This window comes from Carlito syrichta, unplaced genomic scaffold (genome assembly GCF_000164805.1).
Source record: "Carlito syrichta isolate Samal-C Ts95f unplaced genomic scaffold, Tarsius_syrichta-2.0.1 Scaffold288766, whole genome shotgun sequence".
Lineage (NCBI taxonomy): Eukaryota > Metazoa > Chordata > Mammalia > Primates > Tarsiidae > Carlito > Carlito syrichta.
Window position 1 is genome coordinate 568,981 of NW_007232862.1, and position 26,490 is coordinate 595,470.

At 32.8% G+C, this 26,490-nt stretch overlaps 1 protein-coding gene across 1 annotated transcript in view; it reads right to left on the reverse strand.

The window, feature by feature from the left end:
- Positions 1 to 4,708: 4,708 nt before the first annotated feature.
- Positions 4,709 to 26,490, reverse strand: part of RTKN2 (rhotekin 2) — a 31,164-nt gene continuing 9,382 nt past the window's right edge. The window contains exons 2-6 of the mRNA XM_008053864.2: positions 23,832 to 23,938; positions 22,760 to 22,891; positions 12,138 to 12,303; positions 7,817 to 7,924; positions 4,709 to 6,525 (exon numbers count right to left, since the gene is read on the reverse strand). Of these exons, the coding sequence (XP_008052055.2) occupies positions 5,993 to 6,525; positions 7,817 to 7,924; positions 12,138 to 12,303; positions 22,760 to 22,891; positions 23,832 to 23,903 (1,011 nt within the window). The 5' untranslated portion in view covers positions 23,904 to 23,938 and the 3' untranslated portion in view covers positions 4,709 to 5,992. The remainder of the gene's footprint in view (positions 6,526 to 7,816; positions 7,925 to 12,137; positions 12,304 to 22,759; positions 22,892 to 23,831; positions 23,939 to 26,490) is intronic.

Consider the following 26,490-nt stretch of genomic DNA (forward strand, 5'->3'; position numbering starts at 1 on the left):
CTACATGTATTATCATATTTAATAATCACAACTATACTATTACGTAACTGTTATTTCTATTTTAAAGATTTTTAAAAATGAGCTTAAAAAAAACTGTCCCAAATTACACAGTGAGGTCATGGAGGTCATGGCAGAGTACAGGTCAAATTCCAGAATCCATTGTCAACTACCATGCAGTATATGACCCAGGGCAAGTCTTCTATTCTTCTACCTTTGTTAAGTTGGGCTAATGAGAGGCTATGGCAACAATTAGATAATTTATATAAAATATTTAACACAATAGCTTACACATAATAAACACCCAATAATCTGTACTCTCATTGCTGTATATTATGACAGGGTTAAAAGGTCAATTAAGACATGCTTTTTGCTCTCAAAAAAATCTGTATAGTAGGGTGTGGTGGGTAGACTTCTTAAATGGCACCCTAATGGCTCTAATTCAATGGCTTCTTGCCCATGAATATGATGAGCTATCACACCCCTGGTAATATGCATGTAAAACAGATTTTCCTAGGTTCCTAATCAGTTGACCTTGAATTGACCAAAAGGGAGACTATCCTGGTGGGCATTCCTCAGCTAATCACATGAGCCCTTAAAAAGCAAAGCATTTCTTCTAACTGGTGGCAGATGGAAAAGTCAGAGACTTGAAGCATGAAGAGGACTTGATGCACTGTTGCTGACTTTAAAGATTGAAGGGCCACTTGCTAGGACCAGAGAGTGGTCTCCAGGAGCTAAGAGTGATCCCTAAACACCAGCTCATCCTATAAGCATAGGACCTGAACATGAAGCACCTAAGTAGGGTGTGGCAGGTTAGAGCTGGGTTGTACCAGTTTTAAACTTTTACATTACTATTATTGATTTTGATTGAAAATACCTGGATTGAAAAGTCAAGCAGCATGGTAATGTGTATGAATATGTATGTGTGTATGTAATAATTACAGTTTAATATTATATGTGTATACACACACACAATATGTATATGTTTTAATATTTGAGGTAAGTAGATAATTTCTCTTAATACTTCTTCTCCCCCTTAACATAAAATTATAATATCACCACAGCTAATTAACTTCAAGTATGTTAAGATGGCTAAGTTAAACAAAAAAAGTATTCATTCACACATACACAAAATATTTTTTCTTTTGAGTAGGTAAAATTTTAATACAAGATACAGAAAGTGTCTATTTTCACCAAAACTATTCATTCTGATATCTTGAAACATGCATATCATAATTATGTATATACAAGATCTTTCCAGTATACCTCTTCTTTAGTAGCTACATTACAAGATTACTATATCTGTGAAAAGCAAACATCTGCAATTTAAAAACACAATTTTTAATAAGAGCTGGTGTAATTTTTCCTAATTAGCAACACGCTAGAATTGGCATTTTCTTGTATACTCAGATAAAGAAAAAATGTTTGTTAATATTTCTGTATTAATTTTTTCTTCTGTTAATTGAACCTAAAGCTACTTTATTTTTTAAGCACATCAACTAGTAGGCCTCTCCTTAGGAAAAAAGATAATCTTTCCTAAAAATGAAAAAAAAACCACAAAAAAACAAAAAAAAATTAAATATTTCTGACCACACTACAGATTTAGAAATAAAACAGAAAAAGTATATAGTTGAGCCAAAATTGCTCATTTCTTTCCCCCTCCCTTGAGGTGCTCCATGGAAATAAGCTACCTAAAAGTAAGGTTACATCAAGGGATTTTTTTAAAGAGTACACTTTAAGAAGGGTTATATGCAAACATTTACATCATATTAATTATACCAGGGCTATCAGAATATTGGACTTATAATTATTAGAACCAGCTACTTGATAAGTCTTTCACTGATTAAACTGATTCCCCTACACTGTCTACTACTGTCAGTATAGGCCAGAGGTAGGATCTAAGGAAAAAAGGTAGAAAATCATGAGTCAAGTGTTGTTTTTTTTTTGAGTTGGAGTCTCACTCCATTGCCTATGGTGGAGTACAGTGGCACACTCACAGCCACCCCAGCGACGATGTGCTGGGCTCCGGCGATCCTTCCGCCTCAGCCTTCCAAGTAGCCGGAACTACAGGCACGCACTACCATGCCCGGCTAATTTTTGCTTTATTGTAGAGATGAGGTCTTGCCAAGTTGCCCGGGCTGGTCTCGAACCCTCAGGCTCAGGCAGAATCAGCTCTTTTAATAAACAGAAGTATTAACACATGTCTTGGATTCCCACATTTTTAAGACCCTGACTCAAAAGAAAAAAACATGTCCATGATATACTTTTTAATCCAGAAATTTGACGCATATTTAATTAAAAAATAAAAATTATAACAAAGGCAATTATGCAAGTATATAAGAAAATAACACACCCTAATATATTTTCAAATGAAAGCTTGTCTTTTAAACATTCCAAGATAACATCTTTCTCAGGGTTAACTAAGAAATGCATGATCTAGAATAGACAGCTTTCATGTAACTATTATTAGTAATGACACAGTCATACATAAACATGTAACTATTTAAGAATAGTAATGCCTTGAAATGTAAAGGCAAAATGTTCAATTCTATCTACATTATAGTTTAAGACAAAGAGAAGAGTGAAGATAACTAACAGAATATAAATGGTTATCAGTTAAAGTTTAATTACTATTCAATCATTCACTTTCTAAAAATACAATGAGTTTTGATAAATTTGGACCACAGGGACGAATCTTTTTCCCCGCAAAAACATTTTTCTTCTTGCTCATGGTGCAGCATTCTATCTATCTAGTATGACTGTATTTCATTCACGGTAACACAGGTGATTACATTCAAATGGCATTTAACATAAATTGTACCAAACTGCCCTATAATTTCATTTTAGACTGAATTAATTAACTTCTCAGTAGGCAGCTAAGGTTCTGAACATAAGCCTAAAGAAATACTTGAATGCTTAACCTACCTTACATGAGTTGTTTCTAATGTAAGAAAGCTTCCATTTTTAATAAATAGTACAAAGTATAATGCATTTGGTAGGATCCTAAAGGGTAAAGATAAGGCATTTATAATAAATGGATTTAGTTTTCCACATATATTCACATTCATTTAAAAAAAGTCAGGGGGCACTGCTGACAGTTAAGGAGGATTTAACAAAACTCAGCAAGAGTTGGCATGCCTGATATTTTTGAAAGACTATTTACCTTAGAAGCTGTGAATTTATAGTAAAAAAAATGCCTTCTTTGTCCTTGGAAGATATTACAATAAAAAACTTGCGACTTTATAGCAATTAGAAATAATACTATCTTAATGCTGTATAAGTAATTTATATTCCAGAGCTTGAAATGTAAATGTAATTGTCTAAGACATTATCTTCAACTCATCAGAATTATCATAATATCATAAAATATCTATTCTTTCTATTATGTTTCTCCAATTATAACATTATTATCAAGATCTGCCAGCTAACTCTTTGTTTCAAGTTTATAGTCTTCATATATCAAGAAACAAATTAAAAGGGCAAACAAGGAATGTGAACGCCAACTCATAAAAAGCTGAAACCTCTTTTATTATTACATGGCATATTTCTGTCATAAACTTCTGGTTTAGGAAATTAGAAAACAAATACTTCTTTTGACAAACTCCTTGATATAGTACTTAACTCAATATTTAGTTTTTTCTTTCTTTAATTGTAAAGGAAGGAAGGAGCGAGAGAAAGAGAGAGGCGGGGGAAAGAGAAAGAAACAAAGAAGGGAGAAAAGAGAAAAGGTAGAAACAAAAAGCCAGCTTTATATTTTAACTACCCTTTTTGGGGGAGTAACTTAAATTTTCAGGAGCATGATAACCAAAGGAAGCACAGTTAAAGACTCCTGGCCCACTTCAAGGGCTTTTTAACATCCGGTAAGAAGGCTTCCAGAGACAGATTGAGTAATCTGGAGGGGGTGGTCCTTGGTCAGGCTTCCCCTAAATGTCTCTAGGAAGAAGGGCATCAGATCTGTTTCAAAGTTCCACTAGGTAATTTCTGTATGAATAATTTTTTTCCTGTATATTTTAAATCCTCCCTGCTATAATCTGCATGAGGAGAAATGACAAAAATATAATTTAGAAGTTTTAATACTAGTTTGTAATAAAGGAAGAAATCAGCTAGGGAAAAAAAAAAAGGTTTAGATGTCAGTTTCAGAAACAATATTGCCTGCAGCATCTTTTAGCTCAATAATTTAGTGGCAATGACAGTCACAAATGCTGTCAAAAACAGCAGTGAGGTTTTAAAAAATAAACAAATTCAAACAGTAATATCCTTCAGATTTTTAATATGCCATTTGCTGAAATGGCAATCACAACAGAAATTTATGAGATCTAGTTAGGAAAAATAAATTAATCTACTTCTCTAGGTTCCCATACATGTGATTATTTCTAAATTTCCCACAGTCAAGAGTATAGCATTTTCTTCTCACCAAATACTACGTCTGCCCTGGTGTCGTCAGTCACAAGAGACCTTTTGTATCAATACTCCCTCAAGTTCCAATTCTTACTAGAAGTCCTGGGCAAACATAAAAGTGACCTGGCAATTACATCATTCTCTATAAATGAAAAAGACTGCTATCTAAAAATAATGAAAGGCTCCATTTAATTTTTTTTCCTTTTGTTTTTTGGTCAAGAGTTCATTTTAATTTGTAATAACGCAGTTCTGATCCAAATAGAGTTCTTACTAGCTTTAAAAAGAGCTCTAGAGATTATACACAAGGCAGTAATTTAATTTTTAAATTTTTATATTTCTTGCAATGACATTTAGGGTTCAGTGTGAGAGTTGAGATTTTTAGTGCTGCTGCTGACACCTTATGGATACTGTTTTATTTGGAAATTCTGATTAGATTTTCAAATCCATTCTGCTCTTGTTTACAAAAAGCATTATCCTAAAAAACAGATTTTTTTTGTTCCTTTAAGGTATTCTTCCTCTTGCTATTTATTCCTTACTTGACTTTATAATCCTGTTTGGGTCACTATGATTAGTTGCTATGGAAATTACCTCCTATGGAAATGATTCCAATGTCATTACTGTAAGAATATGACTTTTAATGAATAATATCATAGCAGACATCTACCTTTACTAGAAAAAAAAATCTAATTAAGATTTTAAAAAGGGACTAATTCTGAAAATTATTACCATGGCCAACTTTTCTGATATTTTTGAATCTCCCATCTGCTTTTTAAATAAGTATTAAATGAATTTAAAGGTGTTAATCAGCTACTCACTTCCCCAAATTGCAAAGTCACAATGGAAATTAGCACCACACACAGAAAAGTGGATGTAAAGAACATTTTATCTCCATTTCTCTAAACTAATAAGTGCTATGCTTCATTTATAAAAGTGAATGTCAACAGGATTTCAGGGCTCATCAGGAAACAACTTTGAATAGCACATTACAAATTCCCTTTAAAGATGAAGAATTTAATATTCCAAAATTTATCCCAGGAATTTAAAAGGTCAAGCCTATAAACTGGTGAGTTAAACAATAGATGAGAGCCAGTGAACCATTAGATGAGAATTCCAGAATCCTAAGAAGAAAATATTCTTGGGTGGATTCTATAATTTGTGGCTTGAATAAAACCTTTGTAACATTCCATTAGTATTAAAGTTCTCACAATAAGAATATGGCTCATATTTAACACATTTTCAATTGCTAGACAGTCTCTCCCCAGAAGAAATTTTAATGCTTTCTTCTGCCTAGTACTTATTCACTGCCTGGTACTAATTTAGGAATAAATTAACCCTTCCAACAATTAGGATATTGTCTAGAAACTGCCTCTTGTACTCTGCTGGAGAAATCACTTATATTCTGAAAATCGAAGTAAAAGAGAAGTCCATTTCTTCACTATAAAATGTTTCTCTATACCTAATAGCTTATTAATTATTGATGTAAATCACAATCATATCTACCTATATATTATAATTACACATTACCATATTTATAATGGCTCTGAACTAAGCCTCACAGTTATAGATTTTACTAAATGTTTTATACATTAAGGGTTTTCTATACTTGTGCCTGCAACCATGATCGAGGGTCCAGAATGTCTCTGATGGATTTCTGCCTTGGAGCTGGCACTGGCTTGGATTCAAAACTGGTTTTAGTGTCTGTATGCTCACCTTCGGTTATACTACTTTTCCTGGCAGGAAGAAGTTTTCCAGGAGTAGCCATTGGTTTCTGTAAGTGCTGCATTAGAGTTGATAGTTTGGCATCCGGATGTGAGGTCTGAGATATGCTTGCTTTTCCCCAGTTGTCCTTAACCAACTGATCTGTGTTGCTCTGTGTTCTTAAGCTGAATGGAGCTTTATCAGAAGGAGGAAGGGGAGCATGTCTCTTTTTCCCTTTCCCATCATGTAACTGCTCTCTAGGAGACAGCACCTTTTTCTGAATGATCATATGATGGTTACCATCAAAGAGCGTGGCCCAAGGAGGTGGTAAGGATTCTTCATGCTGACCAATAAGGAACTGTCGGTTTGTCTGTTCAATTTTTTTTTGTATTATATCTGTTAAACTTTCAAGTTTCATAGGTGAATCGATGCCTATAATAATTTTAAGAAAAAAATACATGAAAAAGATTCAAAAGCAGCTGCTTGAAAAATAGATTATTTTTCCAAACTAATATGCTATGTATAATGGTCATCAAAGACTAGAATAAGCAATAAAATATTTACTTGTAAAAATAATCACACCAACAGAACCAAAAAATGAGATCATGAGCTGTACACACACATGTGCACACACACAATATATAGCATTTATAAAAAACATATCATATATATAAAAATATAGTTTACATAAAATACACATGTATAAACATATTTCTAAATAGTTAGCAAAATCTAGCTTTTAAAGAGTTATATGAAAATATTTTAAAATTCTATAGATTATTAATGAAACAACATTTTCTTGGATTTAAAACCTTATTCTGACTTCTAGGTATGAGTGGATTTCCTTTTTGCAAAAGCTTGATATATGCTGGGATGACTATAACTGAGTAAGTATTCTTTTCTGTACACCAGCAAAGTCTCTGCTACAAGGGAAAATAAACCCCAAACCAAAAACCCAGGGAAAGAGAGCAAAGCCTTAATACCACTTTGGTGATAAGGCTGCTGGATGAAATATTTCTTGGGGAAAATAAGAGAAGAGAGATAAATGTCTATTAAATGAGTTACTGGTATTTTAAAATGTTTAAACACAAATGCATCTGATTTAACCTAGCATTTACAAGTGTTTGCAAGTGCAGGTGACAAAATTGACTAGAATTTAGTATCGACTTGCACTTGTTCACAATGCTTTAACTGAAGCAATTCTCCAAAAGAATAAGCATCCTTCAAAGTGTGGGGAAGGGAATATTAATGAGTCTAGAAATTTAAAAATTTTCAAGGTATGAAACTTGACCATTTTTTTTTTTTTGGCCAAAGACCAAAGCCTCTATTTATAAATATTCACCTATCAACACTACTTAAAAGCAAATTTAATAAAGTACAGAAAATATTACTGAATATCATCACATTTTTGAATCTAGAAGTTTATATTTTCAGAATTTTCATCAGTTACCCAGCTAGTATTTATTTTCAGTGCACTTGTATTCATTTTAAACCTTAACATTTTTGTCTGATCTTGAGCATTCAAACTATAAAAAAGTATATTCATTAATTTTGTATTATCTATTAAACATGAGTTCCTTAGTCTATAATCAGAGTTCTTTTTCATTCATTTTGATTGTGTCCTGAAAATTTTAGCATTTTAATGTCAATAGAATAAGCTGCTTGAGTATGGACAATGTTGTTTTTGTTATCCTGCAGCTTAGAAAAGACAAACGCCACTTACTCATATCATGGTAGACTGAGGTCGCCTCTTTTGTCAAGAACAAAGGTGGTTTCCGTGGTGACATAATCTCAATTTTCATAAGTTCTTCACAACAATGCTTCCATTGGCCTAAGAAAGACAGAAAAAAGATAGCCTAGTTTAAAGCATAAATGTGAAGATATATATTTCATTTTCAATAGATATCAACAAATTTTTTTGCTTTGAAAAATAACAGTGAATTTATAAATAAAGCATTGCCTTAAGGGAGCTTGCACAAAATCCCAGTACTACTCACAATTTCAAAGTCTGGTTCTAAACATAAAAGTAATCTTTTTAAAACTAAAGTTCTATGCACAGATATGAGGCTAAGATCTCTTGGCTATTGACTATTACATTATTTTACTAAATGGTCAATAACTACCTTAAAATTTCTATTCACAGCAAAAGTTTGTGCAGGTCCTCTTCTTTGATAGATTACATTAAAACATATTCAAGGCAGGAAAAAAATGGAAGGAGTAGTGGTTCTCAAAAGTGGTTTTAACTATGAAAATTTTAATTAAGAATTGGTTATTTAACAACTGTGTCTTTAAGATGACTATCATGCTTTTCAGAATTATTTAATTCTAGAAAAATACCATTTTCATTTAAGTAAAAGGTATATAAAAACCTATTATGATAAAAACATACTCTCATATCACATAAAATTCTAACTGAGCATAATTTATTTTAGGAAGGACACGTTATTTATTTATTCAGTTAACTTCCTCACTTAATTATTTATTGGAGGGCATTTTATTGGAAGCACACTTTAAATAAAGCCACTAGGCATTTAGAATAAGAAAAAATATATTTCAATAAATTGTTTCAACTATTAAGTTAAATTTTCAAATTACAGACAATATTAATTTTTCCTTTAATTATGTTTCACACTATTTTCATTTTAAGATAACATTTTCAGATGTATTTTTCCTGAGTAAATTATAAAAAAATCGAATCTTTCTATATTTATTTGTGTACTTGCATACGGATAGCAACTATGCTAATTACTATGTGTCTATATATCAATTTTATTTTAAAAAGTTATTGTGGTTCACCATTCTTACATCCTGTCTTACACCAACAGAAAGTAAATATAGTATATCTATGTGCTTCTTTAGATTGATTTATGATTTATATATTTTTTCCTTTTATTATGTTCTCAGAATCCATAGTCAATATTCAACTTGGGTATTTTCCATATTTTAAAAATTAAAGATATTTCATGTTTGGTCAAATTATTCATTTTTGTTGTTTCTAGTCAAATATACTATCGTGGTAACATGGCAATATATGCATAAGTTTTAAAGTCATGACCTTAAGTAGTTAAACATAAAAAAGCCTTTTAGTATGTTTTATTATAATGCTAACTACAGAATATGGTAAGAATTTCAAAATAAGCCACACTGCAACTCATAAAGGGAATAAATTCCTGAGTTCAAGGCTTCAAAGGTTGCTCTTTAGAATTTGCATCTAGTAGGATCTGGGATCTGATAACTTATTCCTCCTTTCAACTTCCTTTTTTAGATAAACATATAAAAGCCAGTTTTTTCTTCTTGGGGCAGAAGAAAAAAAAAAGCCCTTATCTAATGGAAAAATAATGACACATTTTAAACGGGCAAATATCTCTCTGTCACATTCTTAGACAAATTATTATAAAGTACAGTATTTTCTCTGTATAGCTAGATGAAAGCATTTTATTGTTAAACTAATAGCAGAATACCAATCATTGAAAATTGGAATATAATGCCACGTTATTCCAAATGTTGAAGTCAGAGGTACAAACGTGTTCACTGGTCAAGACTTGACAATTCAAACATTGATTCTGCCAGTGAATAAATTTGTATGCATAGTTATACATGCTAGACAATATGCTAACATGACAACAAAAGCCCAATATGAGATATTAAATGTGTATGTTTTGTTTACCAATCTATATATTAAAGATGTTTTTCACAATACTATTTGTTGTTATAATGTTCCCAGTCAAAATAATTTGTTTGGCTAATGTAACTCAATATTTGTACCTCAATATTTATATTATTAAATATTTGAAAAAAAAATTAATGTTCCAAGTCTATTTTCACTTCCTATTTGACCACCATTCCTTGCTCCACCCCTACTGACCTTCCAGAACAAGTGTCATTGCTCTTTTACAAGTTTGTTAACTCACAAATACTAAAAATAGCTATTACATCCCGCTTCTCCCAGGCTCCACCCCTAGGCTATTTTTCTCCAGGCTAATCAGACCTACTTCCATCAATGTTTCCCCATGAATTCCAATTATCTCACCCTCCTGGTTTTCTACTCTCAAGTGGGGCCCAAAATTGAAATTTGCTCCAAATATTAAATTATCATTATTTTATCCTGGATATCTATCCTCTACTTTGTTCGACACATCATACTTCAATCAGGATCATAAAAGGCTATGATCTATTACTAGGAAAGTAAAAATTTTAAAGCACAAGTCAATTTTTATGATAGTATAAACACTTTCATCTTTGCTTCACATCTTCATACACAATGAATTCTGAAGTATAAATGTACTTAATTTGTACTTTGTTCTGAAGTATGAATGTACTTAATTTGTACTTTTTAAAATTGTACTTAAAAAATTACATAGGTTGGCAGTTTTTATGCAAAAAATGCACTGAATACCAAAGAAGTAATCAGACCTGAGAACCTAGTTGTCATCACTTTCTTATTACTTTGACAGTACAAAAATGTCATGAGACTCTTATCCCTCTAACTCCCCACTTTTAGCATGATAAATTATTTCACATAATCTAGAGCATGAAAACATGAGACAATCATCTAATAGTAGTTGATATCTAGACCACAATATTGTAGCATTATTACTTTCATTTACCCTTCTTGTTTTTATATACATAAAAATTTAAAATACCAGAATTATTTCTAAAAATAATATGGTCTTTTGTAAGAAAGACTCTCTAAGTCAGAGCATTTAGGAAAGCCGTTAAAATTTTAGCTATGATAAACAAGAGAGAGGAAGTTGTTGTCTTCAGGTTGCACACCTTAAGATCTGTTGAAATTTTTAATGACATAAATGTAGTACATGTTGATAAGCATGGAACAAATATTTAAACATTTATTTAGTGCCTACAGATGGTACTTAAGGAAAACAAGTCCTAAATAATCCAAGAACATCAGGGAGGGAGACCTCTAGTTCAGTGCTGTGAACCAGAAACATCTTCAGGTCTAAGTGTTCTCATCTTTAGAGCAGAAGGAAATAACTTCCACCTCACATGGAGTGTTATGAGAAATAAATGAAGTCATCTGGTATATGGGAAACAATAAACTTGGTTTTCTTTCTTGCCTCCTCCCCAACCATCACTATAATACTTGATAAGGCCATGAATCATAGTAGGCCTGTAAACATTACATGAGGACTGCAGACATTAACTCTTCATAGTATTTTAGGAAACAGAAGTCCTAAAATGTCTCTAGGATTATTTCCATGACTTGAAGAAAAAACTTTCCATGGCTCTACTTTCTGTAGAATAGCATATAGACATAAAACACTGGTTGAATCTAATAGTAAGCTTAGTTTGATCAGAAATAGGCATCATCAACATTCTACATTTTTGATAAAAAATTGTAGACAATATGCTGTTAAATTTATTGTCAGTATAGACAAATAGCTGCTACAATTTCAATGTTTTCTTGTTGATGAAAATTCCTCCTTAAATTGTCAATTAAATATTAGAACTTCATAATTTTACACACTAGAATCCTATTACATTGTTTTTATAACCCATGTCATTGGACTGCATTATTGAGTTGAAAAAACAGTATGTGTGTGGTTTGGAAAAAAAAAAAAAACTCTCTGGATGATGTCCAAGAAGATATTATCACAAATCTGGAGCTAGCAGAAGGTTATATAACAATAAGACTCTTTCTGAACATTTCAGTATTTTAGGATCATCATTATCCTGGAAAAGTTTCTTGCTCCTCAAATGGCTTCTTGTCTCTTGGATCAAACACATTGCCTTAAGCAGTTAAAATCTAATATTTTGAGAGAATGCAGTCTGGTTGTTTTAGTGACCAAAGGAGCTTTAAAAAGTGTGAAGTAGGGATGCTAGGAATTCAAAAGTACATTATACAATAGTCAGTCAAGCACTGGAAAGAGCGTAAGAGAAAAAAAGCATCAGTGCATTGATGATATACTACCATTTTTTTCAGAAGCTTAAAAAATTCTTCCTATAAACCGTAAGATTATAATTTTAATATTTAGATTGCTGTGTGCATGCCTTCAGGCTACATGAAAACCCAAAGATCTACTTACTGAGATCATAGAAATGTTGCCAGAAGGCTTCCATCCACTTCTGAAGATCTTCTTGATGGTCAACTGCAAAAATCTGAGTTACAGCTTGTCCAGCAACAGGATTGATGACAGAGAAATTACGGATTTTTTTCTTGGCATCCTTATCCATTGCCCTAATTCTGGTTTCCTAAAAATTGAGACAAAATTGGTATTTTTACAAGAGAAATTTTCTGTAATGATTGAACAAATGTTTTATTGCTTAGCTACCATATTTACACCAGATGTAATTATAATCTTACTGCTAATCATCTGAAATTTAAAATATGTAATTTGGGGAATTTTCAATATTCAAATTCAAATCTTCAAAGTTTTTAAAAAGAATGCTTTATATTAAGAAAACTCAATAATGTTTTAAGTATGCTACATATAGCACTTATACTAAATTATATGAGATTAAAACATAACCTCTTTTTAATCTATCTCAGTTTAAGTGGGAGTTTTGCTGTCTTTTATATACATCTTAAAATTTGCAATAAAGCAAGTACAGCATGTCATAACTGTAATGTAGATTATATCTTAAATATATTTCCAACAGTAATAAAATAGAAGAATCAGTAAAGTATGCTTCTTATTCTCATATTCATGGATAATATCTAGTGTTATCAGCAATAGCAGTAAAACTATAACTAAGAGTTTACTGCAGCAAAACAGTTAGGCTTTCCTCACTAACATATATTTGATATGTAATATTCATTTACAAATCTCATAGAGAAAGATCCAAAAAGTAATATAATCCTTATAATGTTGAATTTTTAAAAAATGCTGAATAAACCATTCTACAACAAAAAACAATGGTTGCATTCATGTTGAGAATTTAAACATTTTTTCTAAGTGGTACTAGGTATGAGACTGTGATGACACGTATTGGATCTATATGTAGGAGATTCTGAGAAGTCGATTCCCAAGTCACACACAGGCATAGCCATGCCACATGGCAAGCTAGCAACTACATGTAGTTTAGACCAAAGAATCTTGGAGAATAAAGTCTAGACTAGAATATCTATCATACAAAGATAGGGATTTGGCCGCCTGCATAATGATTAGCTTTACACTACTTTAGGGAAGCACTGATCAGGTACAATGTGTACCACAGGGGTAATTTAAAAATTTATAAAAACCACACTAAGAAAAAGAAATTGGCAAAATTAACTTTAATAATGTATTTTTTGTAGCCCAATATATCCCAAATATTATCATTTTGATATGTAATTGGTGCAAAACATTTTTGAGGTATTTCATATTATTTTTTCATACTAAGCCTTCGAAATCCAATCTGTATTTTATACTAACAGCACATCTCAATTCCAGCCAGCCACATTTTAAGTGCATAACAGTCACTGGCGACTAGTGGCTACTGTATTGTACAGAGTGGTTCTATAGAAACATGGTTAAGCTTACAGTAATGTGTGCAAAAGAATATTTTGGCTGGTAGACACAAAAGCTGATTAAGAGAAGAAAGAAATTCTTCACTTCACTGAGTACGGGGGGAAGAAAGACTGTACGGTTACACACCAAAACCTACCTACACACTGTGACTATTGTGTGGGTATTAGAGAAGTAGCAGAGAGTTAGGAAGAAAAACTATCTGTTCCCTGAAAAATGGAAAAACATAGGCAGGTGAACACCATATATACTATACAAGAAGTTCTTTTCTAAAGAAATTCTTTTTTTTTTTAAGTAGGAGCCTCACTGTGTCGCCCAGGCTGGAGTGCAGTGGTGAGCTCACAGCCACCACAGCCTTGACCTACTGGGCTCAAGCGATCCTTCCACTTCAGCCATCTAAGTAGCTGGAAACACAGGCCTGAATCACCATGTCCAGCTAATTTTTTTAAAAAATTATTCATTTTGGAGACAAGGTCTCACCAGGTTGCCCAGGCTGGTCTCAAACCTTGGGCTCAGGCAATCCTCTTGCCTCGGCCTCCCAAAATGCTGGGATTTATAGGCATGAGCCACAAAGCCGGGTCAGGAATAAATTCTTATTTAAAAAATCACAGAAAAAAAATGTATGCTGTATCAAGTAGCAACTTAACTTTGAACCTTTAGAGTATCACAAAATATAAGCACTGATAATCTTCTTAAAAACAGTTTATCCTGTTACTGTAGAAATCTAGGAATGTGAGTGCCTTTAGGGGTTTATAATGGGACTTTTGCCCAACATCTTAATTTTATCATAATAAGGTCTTTTTACACTCATATGCCTTGGTAGTAAACTTCGTAAATTAATTTATAAGTAACAAATCATTATTTTTATAATATAAAAAATGCTGCCCTAAATGACATCCTTGGAGCTGAAAGATGCATCTAATCAACCTCTTTAGAAGAGTTTATATTACTAGCAGAGAATGTCTTAAGCTCTAGGAAGAATCTTTGAAATGCTACTCTATCAGAATAATGAAGGTTAAATAATAGTGGGGGGAACAATCCTCTACTGTTTTTCGTATTAAAAAATAAAATAAGGAATATTCTTATTACTGAAATAGTGTTTTCCTCCACCCAATTCCATTTTGATACAAATTTCTGACTAATTTTTGTATATAGGATTAAAATAGATTCAATTTTCAAATAAGAAAAATGTGACTTTTATAGATGAATATACATATTTTTACCAAAGTATCATTTCAAATAAAATCACTATATAGAAAATAAATAAACTGATCAACTGAACCACTTATATACTTCTAAGAGAATATAATGTAACAATATATAAATACTACTGTATATATTCCATTAATTCTGGTAACCATAAATACCACTACATTTTTAAAACATGAGAAGTTTTTAAAAGGTGCAAATGAAATGCAGAATTTGAAATTAACTTCTATATTTTATCATCCAAAATAATTTAACAGGAAGCTTTTAACTAAAAAACTGTATGTCAAAGAAAAAGTAATTAGCACAAGTAAAGTTTCTTAGATTGTCAGAAAGTTCCCATAAGCAATTTTTCAGTGATGGAGAATATCAGTAACAGTGCTCAGGTCTTTACTTTTCAATAAAGGAAGTAACTGCAACTTTTCACTGCATAAGATGGTGGCGTTACCCAGAGAAGGCCAAGTGAAGCCAATAAAAACATAGTTTGAGAAGTCAATTTTGTAACAAAACACAATAAACTCTGAAAAGTCAAGGGAAGGTTTCATTTAGGGTTTTACTATTTTGAATAAAAAAATGTACTTTCATCTCTCCATTTTTCTGTTAAGTGAAAAATTACTAGATCAGGACTAGATTTATAAATTGTTTATTTTATTTTTCACTGCATACCCTTTAAAAAAATCTATGACTGTATTCATTGAAAGATGCTAGGCCAGGCTCGGTGGCTCAGCCTGTAATCCTAGTACTTTGGGAGGCTGAGGTGAGTGGACTGCCTGAGCCTGTCTGTGGGTTCGAGACTAGCCTGAGCAACTTGGTGACACCTCGTCTCTACAATAAAATCAAAAATTAGCCAGGCGCAGTAGCATGCACCTGTAATTCCGGTTCCTTGAAAGGCTGAGGTGGAAAGATCGCCTGAGCCCAGCAGGTCGACGCTGGGGTGGCCGTGAGTGTGCCACTGCACCCCAGCCTGGGCGACAGAGTGAGATTCCAACTCCAAAAAAAAAGAAAGAGCTAGGGCACTATCACATTGTTTGGTAACTGACACATAATTGCAAAAAAAATCACTTACCATGTCTTTCCTATAAGAACTGTACCTCAGGGTTGTTGATGAAATAGTTATCCCAGGCAACAAATGAAGAAAGAATGCTAAAATATTGCCAGTTTGCAATACCTAATGAAATAAAGCATCTAAGCAATGCTCATCAGTGGATATGAAGATGAGTGGAAGATCCAGACATATTAAATGCTTCATAATGAAAGTATACAACCCTTCCTAAAAAGTGTTCTTACTAACCAACCAACAAACCTGAATATGACCCCAAAATGTAAGAAAAAAGACAACACACAGATGCAATCAGTAAAATCCAGACTACAGAAATCAATCAACTGCAACGCATAGCCTATATTTGGATCCTAGTTCAAAAAACTGTCACCAAAATTATGAGACTCGAAAATTTAAAGACTGCCTGGATTTCTGATGACATATTAACTATGTCTATATGATTTTATATACATGATTACATATATTATAAAACTATATATTTTCTTAAGTGTGACAACTGGAGTATTCATAAGCAAAATGATTTTTTTGCTTCAAAAAAATTCTAAGGTGGGGACAAAGTGTAAGGGTACAAATGGATCCATTTATATTATTCTCTGCACAAATTATCTTGAAATTTTCAAAAAAATTTAAAAAATAAAATGCAAATACAAAAAAGTAAGTCTATAAATGTCACTTATCTGTAATGCAGATAGAGTCCTCTTAATCGGGAACAAAGACAAAACTGTACTGCTAACAACAAGCTTTAGACCTTATATATATTCTAATGACAGTGAAAGCATACCTTCACAATATATGGCAAGGAATGTTTATAAAATGTGTAAAGGATAATCATAAGTCAAACCAATCTTTAAGTATGATAAGTATCCATTTGAAAGAATTATTTTAAATTTTTGTCAATGAAATAAGATGTCAAATCCTACAGGAAACAGTATTAATTATTTTGCTGTATTTAATAAAGAACAATCTGAATAGCTGACAGAATTCAGATAATTGGAAGAAAATCTCATGTGCTTCATAATAATTTTGCATTCAAGGGTCCATGATCATCATAATAGCTAAAAATAATTTCAAAACTTTTTAATCAAAGTCTACCACACCAAGTAGTGCTATTGACTTGTTTAGCACAGATTTTTATTATAATGAATGATGTATAGTATTTAAATCAAGAAAAGACTATTGATCCCAAAGACCCACACTTCTTTACCTTCCCACTCCCCACCTCACTGGCAATGGACAAAGCTTAGGCTAATAAAATGCCTTTATAATGCATAGGAAATTCCTTTAAGTACCCCTTATTGAGAATGTCTTGCTCAACAACATTCTCAGTGAAGTTTTTTGAAGTTGAAGTAATCACTTTGAAGTAAATCACCCTTTCAATTTTGGATTGAAAGGGGAGGGGAATAGCTTTTAGGCTTTTCTTTCCTTAATGTGACTATTTCCACAGATGGCTCCCAATGAAAATTAATGAACTAACTTAGCCTTACAGGAAATGCCATTTAGAAGGACAAGAATTATAGCTAGAGAACAGATCCTGTAATCAAAATAACAGAATTATTATTTATATACCTTATCAACTGAGAAATTTATGTTTTCACATAATTTTTAAAGTGGTATTAAGCAAAAATTATTATTTTCTAAATCAGGAGAGAAGACAACCAAGAGGCAAAGAACTTTGATTTGTATTTAATGTTTAACATTATTAAACTTAAAAATGTCTTAGAGACCTAGCATTGGAAATATATTAAAAACTAAAACAAAAACAATATTCTTAGAAGTTTTGTTTAGTCCTTACCTGCTATATTAGAAAACAGCCAACTGACATTTATCAAAGATCCTTTGCTTATTTGAGACTATATTAATAGCATGGGTCCCTTAGAAATTCCCAAGTTAGGAAAAACAAAACATTGATCATATATTTAAAAACAATGTAACTGAAATACTGAATACATAAAAATATATAATTCTATCATGATATGAGAGACAGTAGAGCTGGGGCTTGTACCCCTGGAGGGGTAGTACCAACTCCAATACATATTACCAATACCAATACATAATACCAATTTCTTACTCTGAAAATTAGTGATTAAGATATTAAGTGCTAGCCGGCTTGGTGGCTCAGCCTGTAATCCCGCGCCTTGGGAGGCTGAGGTGAATGGATTGCCTGAGCCCGTGGGTTCAAGACCCGCCTGGGCAACTTGGTGAGACCTCATCTCTACAATAAATCAAAAAACTAGCTGGGCGTGGTAGTGCGCGCCTGTAGTTCCAGCTACTTGGAAGGCTGAGGTGGAAGGATCGCCGGAGCCCAGCAGGTCAAGGTTGCGGTGGCCAGGAGCGGCCACTGCACTCCAGTCTGGGCAACAGAGTGAGACTCCAACTCAAAAAAAAAAAAAAAAAAAAAAGATATTAAGTACTTATCTTGCCTTTTCAGAAGGGACTGTAATTCATTCCTAATTGATAAGAAAAAGTATTTCTTTACAAAAGATGTCAACTAATATTCTTACTTCTACCTTGGATTTCCTTTGAACTTTTCCATTTACTTTAAAACTTCCCTCTTAATGCTGAGTCTCACTGATCTCCTTATTCATATACGTCAAGCACTATTCTAGTCAAGAAATCTATGTTACTTCCTAAAACATAACTGTTATATAATTATTTCTTCTATAACTTTTACTTGTTTTTTTCTCAACTTACAAAATGATTCAAATGTACAGAAAAGTTTTAAAAAATGCAAGACTGTTCACCTATACACACACCACCTAGATTAGCTGGCAAAAGAATGCCAGCTAATATGTAGAAGGAAGAACAATATGAGAAAATCATGTGGAATCTCCAATCTAATAATGATTCAGACAAAGACAATTATAGGTTGCTAAAACCATTATGTGAGAGATTGCTAGACAACAAAGATACTCACACAGTGCCAAGTGTCACCTCATTGACTACTTGCTAATTATAAAGAGGAAAGATTACTTTTATGTTGGAGATGGAATCACCAGTTGTGAGACAACCTGACATCATGTGCCTCCTAACAGGATGCTCTATAAAATATGTCATCATCCATAAAATATTCTCATAAAAATGTTTAAAATTAATATAATCAAGCCTCTAGACCTCATTTACAGTTTAGAAGAACTACAGAGCATGCATAATCCTAGAATAGTCTTAGACTGAAGACATCAACTAACTGGACATTTTGGGACAACAGAAAAATGTGAATATGGACTGGATACTAGATGATGTAAGAAAATTATGTTTAATTTTCTTAGCTGTGATAATGGTACTGTAGTTATATATATATGAAAGGCCTCTATTTTTAAGAGTTGCATGTTGAAATATTCAGGAATGAAGTGTCATAATGTTGGAGTCTTATGTTCAAAAGTATCAGCAAAAAATATAGATTAAGAGATAATGCAATGATGACAACATTAACTGTTGAATCTAGGTGGTGTGTATATGAGTGATCATTATTGCATTTTTTCAACTTTTCTATACATTTGAATCATTTTATAAGTTGAAAAAAATTCATAGAAGAATTATGTAACAGTCATGTGTAAGGAAATAATAAATATATTTCTTGACTAAGATAGTGCTTGGCATATTTGAATAAGGAGATCAGTGACACTCACCATTAAGTGGGAAGTTTTCAGGAAAATAGAAAGGTTCAAAGAAAATCTGAGGTAGAAGTAGGACTTGCAAAGAGAAAAGTTTCTACAGAGGAAAAGACGTACTTTAGAAAATTAAGATGGCAGTATTGCAAAGTTTGAAAACAGAAGACTTTGCCATCAGTTTCATCTCTGAGATCAGCAATTAAATTATATTTATGTATTACATATGTAGTAATAGTAAATATCTCTTCCCAACCATAACTCTTACTTCATGTTTTAATTTTAAAGTTCTCTTGTGTACCCTAGACAAAAGTCATGTGCAACAGGAGGGATAACTAAGTCATCAGTCCTCCAGGTTACATATAGCCCATGTTGTCTCCAAGTCAAAGGCCAAGTCTATACAATTTATTAGATTAATAATTTTACTGTGAATATGAAACAGTCAACTGTGGGGCAACCCCTGGAATTTCTAAGTTTGCTGATTTCAGTCACCTTAACAATGGCACTAATTGACTAGGATCCCATCAGTAGCCTGGCCATCATCTTTGTAGTCATTAAAAAAAAAAAAAATCAATTAAAGAAGGCCAATTTATTCAGGCCATGTAAACACTGTCAGCACTTTTCTGAAATTAGATCTTTGTTATCAGACAGAAAATACAGATGCACAGACTACAATAACATAGGAGTTTTATTATAAATCTCCTCTTAATTTTAAATGGTAATGATCAATACACATAAAAGAGCCATTGCCCATAGGTTTACTGTGGCTTCATGCTCAAAACTTCATCTTTAGAACGATTTTTTACTTTCAAAACTGATTCTGCATGCATACAGAGATACAAAAAAGTCAAATTTTGCCTTCCAAATCTAGTCTAGTAGTATGTCTGTAGCTATGAATTTTAATCTATTTTTTTCCTACCCATTAGGAAAAGGGTATACCATAAATTTTTCCTTATTAGTTTGGCAAGTTCTATCTAATCTCTGAGCCTATTTTTTCACTTGTAAAATAGAAAAAAAAAAAAATGCCCCTAAAACAGGGCTGCCACACTTGCTCTACCTACTTTAAAGGGCTTGAGATAAAGCTGAGTTGAGTACCTTGAAGCCTATCTTCAAATAAAACAAATGATTTTAAACATATTATTTGTTTAGATTAATTTTAATTTGGTTTATGACTATATTTTATGATACAACATGCAGGAAAAAAGTTGGTAGGATTCCATTTTTACTACCTAGCTATCTAGTAAAACACAAATTAGACATAATCACATACACAGAACTCTTGCCAAAAATATTTAAGCTTAACTTAGTGAAACAATTAGCCTCATGTAGATTTGGAGACATTCTAAGAAGAAAATTAACCTGGACTTTTCAAAAAATACCAATGTCATGAAAGACATGGAAAAACACATAAAGGCAGGAGGTGAATGGCCAAAAAAAAAAAAAATGATGTGTTGACCAGATGAAATCAAGATTCTTAATGAGGTCCTAATCAAACAACAAGAACATTAGGAGGAACACTGTTGGGACAATTAGGGCAATTTGTTCTGTATATTAGCTAATAATGTATCGACAAGTCATATCTTGAGTTTGATAGCAATGCTATGGTTATGAAAAAATGTCCTTGGTTTTAGAAGAAATATACTGAAATATTCAGGGAAGAAATATTACACTGTTTGCAACAATTTTCAAATGGTTCAGAAAAAAAATTAACTAGAGAGAAAGCAAATATGGCAAAAGGTTAATGATAGCCAAGAACCTAGGTAAAGGGTATACAAGTGTTCATTATTCTATTTAAACTTTTGCGTACATTTGAAATTTTCAAAAGAGACTAAGTAAGGTGTGGAAGAGTGGGAGGAAAGGGGACACTGCAGAAACAACAAAATAAAAAGGTGGCAACTAATGAAAAAAGGATGTTAACCTTTCATTAATAAAATAATAATTTCAAAAAGCTAATTTTTAAACCAAAATAAGTTCATTAAGTTATAATGTTGAAGTGTTTCATTAGTCTTTATTTATTATTTCATTAGTCTTTCTAATAAACAAAACAGTAAAATTAGGCAAACTTAATTATATAATAAAGGGTTCATTAAAGGATTTCTTTTAAGCAAAAAGCAGTGTAATTTCTAAAAAGCTGAATAGACATAGATAATGTTATTATGGGAAAAGATCATGAATATAAACTCAAGTTCTTATAAATTAGTAGATCATTACCCACATGTTTTCAGTAATACAACTATTATATAAACAAACATACAACTTTACATTTCTCTCTAAAAAGAAATTTCAAAGGCAAAGAGCACAGATGTGGTGACCCATATTTTATCATAAACTTCAACTACTCCAAAGGTAGGCAAAGGAAAACAACTAGAAATAATTAGGTGTAGTACATAGGCAAAAACCATTATATCTTGCTCTAGAAATGCCATTGTTCTAATGTAAGAATGCTATAAAAAGTGGAGAAAGAAAAATCCTCTAATCAACACTAGACTTGGATAATAGATGAAGATAAATTCAAGATAGTGAAATTGAAAAAACTAAGTCTGTCTTATACGGAAAAGTTTTCCTGCTTTTAGTTGAAAAAATGGTAGCTAAATTTCAATATTATACTTTGTACCAAACCAGTATATATATACAGATATATAATTTTTTACCCAACATTCTTTGTATCAAACCAGTAGGGTATGTATGTAATTGATAGATTCTCTAGGCGATGTAGTACTACTTTTTAAGTGCAGCATAAGCACTTGACTATTCTAAATAGACTGTCAGGCTTTCCTGTTCTGACAGAAGGTTAGACAATTGCCCATCAATCCCATAAGAAACCATAAAGTACAGTTGGAAATATCTTTTTATGGATTCATTTGAATGCTAACTAGAAAAAGCATCACTGTAACATGAGCTAACCATTTATATTTGTATAATCTCTTAAATAAATTCATGAAAATTTTAAATATTCTGTTATAGTGGAGTTACATTCTATGCTTTAAAACCTATTTACTAGTGAGGCCCAGACTTTATCTGTACAATGACCATTTGTACACCTACCCTGAATTGTACCCCACATCTTTAAGATAAAATAAAATAAAACCTATTTACTGGTATAAAGTTCTAATACTATGCTTTCCCAGGAAATATGCATTATTTCCTTTCATGGATAAGCTCTGTAATGGAAAGAAAAAATAAGAGCAAATTAAATTATCTTTATGAACTAACCAGTTTTTACCAATGCTGCTTTTTTCTTTATAAGATAGCAACAAAGTGAACAGCAGGGACAAGAACAAATTGCATGAAATGTTGTATGTTTATTTTCAAAATGGCATTTCATTTACCTTGTTAATGGGCACTACCAAAGTTGGTTCCACTTTAGCTTCAATTTCTTCTGGACTGTAGAAACAATAGAGTTTACCTCCTCTCAAAACACAATACAGCCTTCTCCAACTAATCAGACCTTCTATCATTTGCTAGGAAAAAAAAAACCAAGAAACTATTAATTTAAAGTCATTAGTACTGTAATTCTATATTCATCAAAATACTTAAGTTATCAGAGTTAAATTAGTTACCTAGAACTTTTAAAATATGATAGAATTACCTATTAATTTGCTATGTAAGTCTAATTGCCCAAATCCAAAAAGAAGTTAATATCAGAGAAGAAAAGTTTGAAATTATCAAAAGCATTAAGAAAAGTGGAGATAATGATCACCACCTTTTACACACATAAAATCATAAATCAATGCAGTCTTAGAAAAGCTAGTCTATTAAAAACTAGTGCTTAGAATTCCATAGCAATTTATCATATGACTCAGGAAAATTATAAAAATAACTCTGTGTTCAAAATATAATATTCCCTTACTGTTCTCAGAGCACTGGAAAATGTTGACTACCCTGTAAGAATGCAAATTTTCTTTCTTCCTAATGGAATCTTTCAGAAAAAGCTATTGATTCATTGAAGCCCACAATTAATTATTTACTGAATATAAATAACTATGGTTATAAATAAATCAGGAGTAGGTGGCACAGAGGCAGCTTTGGAAGCTCGGAGGCCCAAACTGTGCCAAAAGCTGTCTGCCAGAAAGACCTTTATGTGAAAGGTGTTGAACAGCCCTCATCAGTTTCCACAAGTAGTCCTCTCTGTTGCTGATTATCCCATTGCTGCTATTAATGAAGCAGACAAGCATGGAGAACTAGCGCCTTAGCCATCAGCGCTGCATGAAACCCCTCCTCTTGCCATTCTTTTCACCCCCTGTAGCCCCCCACAGTTTACATGTGATAACATTTAGAAAACTGACATTTTAAAAAAGGACTTAAAAAATACCTCTTGATATTAGAAGGTCAAACAACTGCCAGTATATTAAGATTTAAATTGGAGCTACGACTGTGATAGGATATTGAAAATCCTCTAACCTGCTGATTAAGAAATCCTGCAAGTGCATCCTCAGCCATACAAGCTGGCTGGGCAACTAGACGGCAGCACATGTTGCCATATAGGGGAAGCCAAAATGAAGACTCCTCTATTTAAAGGAGAAAGAAAAAAAATCAAGTTATAAATATGTTTATTTAAGGTCATTGTACAGTTTTCTTTTTACAACTCTTTTTGCTTTATATAAGAACATTTAAAAATTATTTTTATGTAAAAATTCATCCTATTCAAATACCAGTACCATATTTAGTAATAACATCAAACGTGAGAAGAGAAAGGACAGCAAAGAAGTCTGACAGTTTATAGCATGCTATCACCTGGAATAAACACGAACTGTTTCTTCTCTTGATCTTGTTTGATCTTAAAGTAATTATTTAATAGAAGTTGCTTAGAGAATATAAGTAACCTCATTTAATATAAAAATACTCTAATGAAGTGATTTCTGTCTGTCAAATTCTACTTTTTGCTCTGATTTTTATTATAGTAACTAGCAAGGTGATCCTCTGAATAAAACATTATTTCAGAGAACACTTAAGAAAAATTAATCAACATTTTTGCCCTTCCTCCTTCCCTTCTCTTACTGAACAATTCAGTCATAAAGCCATTAAGTGGAGTCCCTAACATGGGCATCAGTGACAGGGGCAGGAGCAGAAGTTGAGGTATGCTTGGACTGGGTGATGCAGCCAGGCAGAAGGGTGAGTAGGAGGGCCGCAAGATATGTCAGTGCCTGAATGAGCTGAGAAAGCAATCAGAGAGAAGCAAAGCCTACACTGGGGAATCTGCCCTAAGCAAGCAGTGTAAGGGGAATGTCCCTGTGGAAGGTAGCCTGAGATAGGGGTATTAGAGCCCAAGGGAGATCTCTACTTAGGGGATGGCCTGGTGTGGGAAGTTAGGGCCCAAGCAGAGTAAAGAGGGCCCCTATATGGGGTGTCTGCTTGATGTGAGGGGTCAGAATCCAGGAAGAATAGGCAGTGTCTCTGTTTGGGGGCAGCCCAGACATAGGAGTCAAGAGTCTGAAAGCACTGAGGAAGCCATCCACACATGGGGTGACTCAGCAGTGTGGTAGAGCCCAAGTCAAGTAAAAAGGGCATCCAGGGTTCCTTGGAGAAATGGATGAGATGAAGTATCCTGATTTGCCATAAAGCAAGGAAGTGCTCAAAGAATGATGCAGATGTGTCTTAAATGGGCTCCCATTGGTCAAACTGGCGACAATTTGAATCAAAATAAACAATATTAACAGATTATGATGTACTATATAAAAGAGAAAAACATGAGTCCATATTGAGATAAATAAAGGAATAAAAAATTGAAAGTCTAGTAAGAAATAGTAGGCAGTTGAACCTTGAACACCACAGGTTTGAACTGCATGGGTTCCCTTATATGCTGATTTTTCTGCCTCTCTTGAGACAGCAAGGTAAGGATGAAGACTTTTATGATGATCCACTTCCACTTAATGAATAAATATATTTTTTCAACTCATTTGCAATCGCTGATGTGAATTTAGGTCATTCCAAATTATTCCTGGTTGCTGTTGACATGAATTTACGTCTTTGCAAATTCTGTTTCTGAATGCTGCCATGTTGTCATATGTATGTGTTATATTTTGCTTGAAAATGAATAGAGAGGCAAGGAGAAAGTTAATTGAGATAATTATCTGATATTGACTGCACAATGTTGTTATTGATTTACGTAGTTGGTAAAAATTGCAAGTTGGTCATTATTTTGTTGCGATTAGTGTTGTATACTTGTATTTTGATATTTTAGGGTTTTCATACTTCAACGTTAAAAAGAAATAATTTACCATAATTATGAAAACTGAATAAATATATGCTGATGAGATTTCCAAGGTCGAAGGTGAATTCAGTGACCCTAATAGTGTTAGATAGATAGTGATATAATGATGCAATATAAATGAAAAACTCAATATAATCTGAATAAAAATACAAAGTACAGAATGCTAGTCAGAACGGTCTGAGTCAAATACTGGATATGTCTGCAACTTTCAGCTGTATTGTGAAAAAGGTGACAATTTAGAAAAGACCATTTCACTTGTGCTTAATGACAGAAATTTGTGGCAATTAGCTCCAGGTTTTGTTTTTTTTAATTTTCACTCACTCTCAGTATCAGGAAAGTGAAAAATTTGCTGACTGCGAATGTGTTAATAACATTTTCTTTTCTGTGGCTTACTTTACTGTAATACACATAACATACAAAATATGTGCTAACAAACTTTGTTATCAGTCAGGCTTCCAGTCAACAGTACGTTATTAGTAGTTAAGTTTTGGGAGACTCAAAAGTAATATGTAAGTTTTTGACTGTGTGTGGGTTGGCACCCCTATGCCTCCTGTTGTTCAGGGATTAACTGTACTTATTAGGTTGATGCATAAGTTCATAGCGTTGGCTTTTGCCATGGCAACACTGCGGTTTTGGGAATTGATCATTTGTCATTTGGAGTGACAGTGTTGTGCTTGTAATTATGCCTTGCATTTCGCAGATTTGAAGAAAGTCAATGCTATTTGTAGGCTAAAGAAGATGGAGTGTCAATTAGAAAAAACCAAACACTTCCAACATAAACTTCTGTTTGAGTCAACAAAGGAGTAAAGGCAGCAGAGGCAGCTCGAAACATTTGTGCTGTGTACAGGG